At 57.4% G+C, this 6218-nt stretch overlaps 1 protein-coding gene across 1 annotated transcript; it reads right to left on the bottom strand.

Annotated features, from left to right (window-relative positions):
• Nucleotides 1-612: 612 nt before the first annotated feature.
• Nucleotides 613-4965, bottom strand: BTG2 (BTG anti-proliferation factor 2). The gene is made up of 2 exons (XM_017832183.1): nucleotides 4746-4965; nucleotides 613-3756 (listed from the first exon to the last, which is right to left on the bottom strand). The coding sequence occupies exons 1-2, from the start codon at nucleotides 4903-4905 to the stop codon at nucleotides 3422-3424; spliced, it is 495 nt and encodes a 164-aa protein (XP_017687672.1). The 5' UTR covers nucleotides 4906-4965; the 3' UTR covers nucleotides 613-3421.
• Nucleotides 4966-6218: the final 1253 nt, after the last annotated feature.

A 6218-nucleotide genomic window follows, 5' to 3' on the forward strand; every position in this document is an offset into this window, starting at 1 on the left:
TGAGGTCACCAACAGAGCCAAAACAGGATCTGCCCTGACTCAGCCCCGGGTGCCTTTATCGTGACAGGCCCAGAGCATCCCCCACATGCCTCAGTGCAATCCAGTGATCCCTCACCCTTCCTCCTCTGCTGGCTCAGTCACCGCTGGAAGGACAGTGGGGGCAGGGAGGCTTCACCAGGAACTGCCCCGTGGCTCCCTCAGATCATTAATCCCTTCTTTCCCAGACTCCACTTAAGCTGTTCCTAGGACTGGGTCCATCACACCTTCCTGCCCTGGCAGGACACGGGATTTCCACAATCCAGTGTAGAATTAATCCCCTGCTGCCCAAGCCAGAGCCCAGCACGGGGAAAGAGAAGGGCAGGACACCCACAGCCCAGCATTAGTCACCAGACCAATTCCCAGCCTTAATTCCTGCAGTTTAGAGGGTCAGGTTTGGAGTCAGCACGTTGACTAAGCAGCTTTTTGTTAAACCTCCTCCGTGACGCAGCCGGATATTCGCAGTCACCCACACTCCAACCCAGCCCATGGCATTCCCAGTGTGGGATCTGGGCTGCAATCCCAACCCTCACCCTCTCCACCAGCACAGGGCAGCTCCCAGGAAGAACACAGGCCTTGGTTATAATGCTACATTTTTATTAAAGTAACAAAAGCATCGGTCTGTCAAAGGATCTGTACACTCTGGATATAAAATACTACTGTACATTAGTAACCACCCCACTCCCTCCTCCAAGTCCTTACAGACTTTCTACCATTTTCAACCAAATACAAAAAGCAGGTCCCGTTCAACAGTCCAGCTTGGTAAAAAAAAAAAAAAATGACAGAAAACCCCTCAAATACACTGTCTCAAACTCCACATCACTCGGCTCTGCAGGTGAACATCAGGCTTGAAGGCAACAGAGCACACGAATTCACAGCTTTTACGTGTAACCAGCTACAAGAGAAAGGGATTATACCCAAATTTGGTTGGTTTTGAAGCTACAAACAGACACCTTTAACATTAGGCTCCTCCACACCAGGGACAAGAAGAATGAGGCTATTTTGGTTCTGGAGGTGGGGGCACGTTAGGAGCAGTTATAGTGTATTCCTTTGGTGGGGGCTGTTGTTCCTGGAAAACTCTTCTGGGAAGAGGGAGGGAGTAGAGTTAAAAAGGGGGTGTAAATCTTAAGACTGCTTTGATCCTGACAAATTGCAACCCAAGGAAGTACCAGCCTTCAGGAGCCTCCACAGCCAGCCCAGGAGCCCAGCAAAGCCCCTGCTGGGTGTGGGTCTCATCGTGGGCTTTCCACGCAAGCAGGTCAAGGGAGGACTCCAAAAAGCACCGAGATCCCTTTTCCCTGAAAAGGGAATTTGCTTTTTTGGAAGTTTCCAAGCGCTCCCCTCTCGGTGAGGTCACCTATTGCACAAGTTCACCATGGGAAAAGCCCCAGTGCTTTGTTTCAACTTCTGCTTTGCTGACGTGAGAGATTTCGGTGGCACAGAGGGAAGTGATGCAACTCCAGGGCCACACTCTGCTCTTACTGCTCAGGGACAAACAACCACTTGACATTTAAAAAGCATTTTAGAGTCGAGGCTGATTTTCCAGTTCTGGAATTGATGACTTGAAGCTTACAAAAATCTGAACTTTTCCATGTTAGTAGTCAGAGCTGGGGAGCTGTGCTGAATTATTTAATATATTAAAGACCAAGCTAAGAACTGTGGCAGATGGGAGCTTCCTTCCTCTCCCAGAGAGCCCAAGATTTGGAAATATATTGCACAAATGTTTGAGAACTTGAGTCATCATAGGCTGGGCAGGAACAACCCTGGTTTTGCCAGTTAGCTGCCAGGTCAGGAGAGAGGAAGGTTAAGAGTAGGCTGAGAGACAAATCTGGGAAGTTTTGCTACAACCAACCACGTCAATGCCCTTTGCTCCAATCCCTTCTCCTGGGATCAATGGAGGAGCACCAGTGGGTTGGTAAAAAGGCCAAGGACATCCAAATATCCCAGTAAAGGCTCCTTCCCAACAGGCAGGTGAAGTTTAGGGCAGCCCTTTAGCTCCCACCCCACTTGTAGTTTAAAGGCCAAATCCTGAACAACATCTGGGCAGAATCTCCCTGAACACAGGTTCCACTGGGACTGCAAAAGGAGCTTTGCTGGAACAGGCAGAGCACAGGACCAGGCATTAATTGTGCAAAAGTTATGTTCCACGAGATCAGAACCAAACCAGGCCCTTTACCACGGGGTCATTGGAGACAGGTCCCAGGGACAGGAGAGGAGGAGAGGGAAGTGCTGTGACTTTAAATGCAAAGTTAGGACACCAAAGCATCTGAGCATCCCACACACAGGGGGAAGAGCCCCCCAATACTTCTGATTTTAAGAAACAGGGCAGCAAAGGGGTTCTCACACACCAACCTCTACGGCACAGGGAGAGTTGCTTCAGCTCTTCTGGAGAAGTGACAATCAGGAGCGCTGGACTGGGCAACTTGTGCAGGCAGGAGGCCAAGCCCACGCCCGGGAGCACTGGGAAGCCACACAAGAGCAGGTCTGGGCTGATGTTTGAGCCACACAGAGCAGAGAGGCTTTGTAATTCCCAGCTGTTCCGTGCTGGTCTCAGGCTCTGGAGCGCCCGGCTCCGTGTGCAGCGTGGGAGACAGCCAGGGACTGGGAGCACCAGGGAAAACAGTCCTCCAGTGCCACCACAGCAGCTGCACGAGTCATCCTGGGCACGGCTCTGCATCCCCAGTGCAGCACCTCTGCCTTGCTCCACTTCCAGCGTGGCCCTTCCAGCCCAGCAGTGGACAGGGAAGGTGGAGGGGCTGGAGGCAGGGCAAGCTCCCCTCACTGTGCTGGGAGTGGGGCAGAGCAGAGCTGCAACACGCACCGAGCAGGTCCAGGAGATGTGTGAGAGCAAAGGAGAGGGATCCCAGGGTCCCCAGCATCACCCAGCCCCAAGGCAAGGCTCCCTCAGAACTATATCCAGGCCCCAGAGAGATCAAACCAGCTGGGGAGTGAAGCAGTGACGGGAAGGCAGCACCTCCTTCCCCCCTTCTCAGCAGTATTGCAATACCTGGTGATACAGCAATAGTGCTGGGAACCAGGATGGGGAGAAGGTGACACATCTCCCACCACCAGCCACACTTCCCAGCCTGGCTCTTCCCCCTCATCCTCCATTCCAAGCTGCCCAAGTGAGCGAGCCAGCCCAAAATTGCCATCCAACACTAATTAGGTAGATATCGGCTTCATAAGAAAAACTCACAAGCTTGCAACAGCTTTAAAAAAGGCACCTGGAGCCCCGCCTCTGTTCAGAGCGGCGCCCGATATTTTAATTTTGGATTTTCTTGGATTTTTTTAAAAAATATAAATAGCTCTTCATCTTAAAAATAGATCCTCGGGTGAGGTATTACAGTAGCCTGTGTCTTGGCAGTGTAAGGACAAAGAGGAGTATTTAGCTGGAGACAGTCATGATGTAGTTTTTGGAAGGACTGGTGCGGCCCAGCATCATCTGGTTCTTGCAGGTGAGCATCCCGTAGGAGCTGGGGGGCTTCGAGGCCTCGTACAAGACGCAGATGGAGCCGTCCTCGCCGATGCGATAGGACACCTCGTAGGGGTCCACCCAGAGCGTGAGCTCGCTGGGCAGGAGCTGGTAGAGCTGCGGGAGGCTCAGTCCGATCTGGCTCGCTGCCTTGCTGATAATGGGGTCCATTTTGTGGTTGATCCGGATGCAGCGGTACCCGGAGCCTTTGAAGGGTTTCTCGGGGAACCAGTGGTGTTTGTAGTGCTCTGCAAGGGAAACGACAGGAGCGGTGAGCAGGCGTGGAGGGGGTCTGTGTCCCGCAGTCGTCCCGAGGGCTCCCACATCTCCTGGAGGGAGCTCGGGGCTCCTTGGGAGCGCTCCTCAGGCTGCCTCCGGAGCCGAGTGCTCGATTCTTTGGTCACTGCTTGTTCCAAGGTGCGGCTCCTCCAAACCCCCGGAGGGCAGTGCAGGGACCCCAAGGCTGCCGGGGTGGCCGGGGCAGATACCCTATCACCCACTCCAAAGCACCGCGGCCCGGGAGCAACAGCCAGGTCATTCTCTAAGTTCAGGAGCGCTTTGCTACCTCTTATCTGAGCACAGCAACAAACAAACCATCCCTCCTTCGGGGCGATAACACCCTGCTGTGCCGGGCTGGGAGGGGACCCCTGAACCACCCAGTTCGTGCCGAGCCCAGACGTGCCCGTGGGGAGGGGAGTGCCAGACTCTGCTGACACAAGGAGGGGGCACAGACTGGCTTGGGATCGTCTGTATCCACCCTCAGCAAGGAGGGCTCCAAAAGGGAGCACAAAGCCCTCGGAGGCCGGGCAGGGGATCTGCTCGCTCCCAGGATGAGGCAGTTTCACGCAGGACCCCACAGGAACACAGGTGGGTGCCCTGAGGTCACACGGGTGGGTGCCAGTCCCCAGGGGGACACGGGCGGGCACCCAGGCAAAGGCACGAAGAGGTATCCGGCGTCAAGGACGTCACAGCCGGGTGTCAGGGAAAGGCATCGATGCGTGCCCGACCCCAGGGGACACAGGTGGGCATCCAAGGAGGGACACCGGTTCTGGGAGCAACACAGGGGGGCACCCGGAGGACGCCCGGTCCTATCCCAGGTCCTGGGAGCCACACGGCGGGGGCATCCGGAGAAAGACAGCCGGTTCTGGGAGCACCGGGGAAGGACACCAGCGGGCGCCCGGCCGCGATGGGGACAGGAGGAGCCCGGACACGAGCGGGCTTCTCTCGCCGCACTCACCTGCGAGCGCCTCCCGCAGCGCCCCGCTGAAGACCTGGAGCTGCTGCTCGCTGACGCAGCCCCGCGTGCGCAGCAGGCTGGACACGAAGCCGACGGCGGCGGCGATCTCGGGCACCATGTCAGCGCGGGGCCCGCGGCGGGGGCCGTGGCGGTGGCTCATCCCGGCGCTGGGATCGGGGGGGTTCCCGCTAAGATCGGGGGGTTCCCGCTGGGACCGGGGGGTTCCCGCTGGGACCGGGGGGTTCCCGCTCCGAGGGCTCCGCTCCGCCCGTTCTGCGCCGGCGGCGCCGCGCGCGCCTTATGCCCGGCCGGGGAGGGGCGGGGCCACGGCGGCGGTGCGCTCCCATTGGCTGAGGCGCTATGCAAACGAGGAGTATGCAAATCACGGTATGCTAATAGCGCGTGAGCTCAGCGCGCGAGGAGCGGTGACGTCACAGCGGGGGGGGGGGCGGTTACGGGGCAGGTTCGGGGTGACCCGGGGGGGGGGACAAGGACGGGACAAGGACGGGACAGGGACGGGACAGGGACGGGACAGGGACGGGACAGGGACACACTCCACCCTCGACCCGCGGCACGGCCCCCGTGCGCTCCGGGGGTCGCGGGATTGCGGCTCCTTGGCAGTCACCCACGGCAGAGCCGCCCCGAGCAGTGGAATCATCGAGTCATCGGATGGGTTGGAAGGGACACTAAAGATCATTTCGTTCCAACCCCCCTGCCATGAGCAGGGACACCCTCCACTAGACCAGGTTGCTCCAAGCCCCGTCCTGGCCTTGGACGCTTCCAGGGATGGGGCAGCCACAGCTTCTCTGGGAAATCCATTCCAGAGCCTCACCACCCTCACAGTAAAGAAGTTTTTCCTAATATCCAATCTAGAACTATTTTCTGTCATTTTGAAGCCATCCCCCCTTGTCCTGTCACTCCAGGTCCTTGTCCCAAGCCCCTCTCCGGTTCTCTTGGAGCCCCTTTGAAGAGGCTCTAAGGTCTCCCTTCCAAAACACTCCTCCAGATGCCAGAGCAGCCCAGGTGCCCTTTGTGACCCTAGAGAAACCCCCCTACAGGGGGTCTTTTCTCCCCAGCAATGTTTCCATCACCAAATTTCCTTCCCCAATACACACTCACAGATCCTTGTCTCCCAGACAAGTCCAAACCCTTTCCAGAGATCCCCGAGGAGCGCAGGGAGAACTTGCCATTGCCTGCACTGTCCCAGGCAGGTGAGGGAGATGAGGGGCAGCACTGCCATGATCACCTTCATCTCGCTGCCTGAGGAGGGTTTGGGGTGAGGGGTGAGGACAGACACCCCGGGACTTGGTGCCTCCTGCCAGCCGAAAGCCAGGCCAGAGGAAGAGCGGGACGCAGGAGGACGTGTCCCATCACGGAGCAGGGAGAACAAGCCAAGGCAGGCACGGAGCAGAATGTCCTCAGGTGCCTCCTCCAGCCCAGCAGGAGGGGAGAGCAGAAGCAGCACAAGCCCTG

This window comes from Lepidothrix coronata, unplaced genomic scaffold (assembly GCF_001604755.1).
Source record: "Lepidothrix coronata isolate B3197 unplaced genomic scaffold, Lepidothrix_coronata-1.0 Scaffold199, whole genome shotgun sequence".
Lineage (NCBI taxonomy): Eukaryota > Metazoa > Chordata > Aves > Passeriformes > Pipridae > Lepidothrix > Lepidothrix coronata.

Coding starts and splice junctions, on each gene's coding strand:
- BTG2 (XM_017832183.1), bottom strand. CDS start 4,905: ATGAGCCACCGCCACGGCCCCCGCCGCGGGCCCCGCGCTGACATGGTG. Junction 3,757..4,745: donor GCTGCGGGAGGCGCTCGCAG/GTGAGTGCGGCG, acceptor TTTCCCTTGCAG/AGCACTACAAACACCACTGG.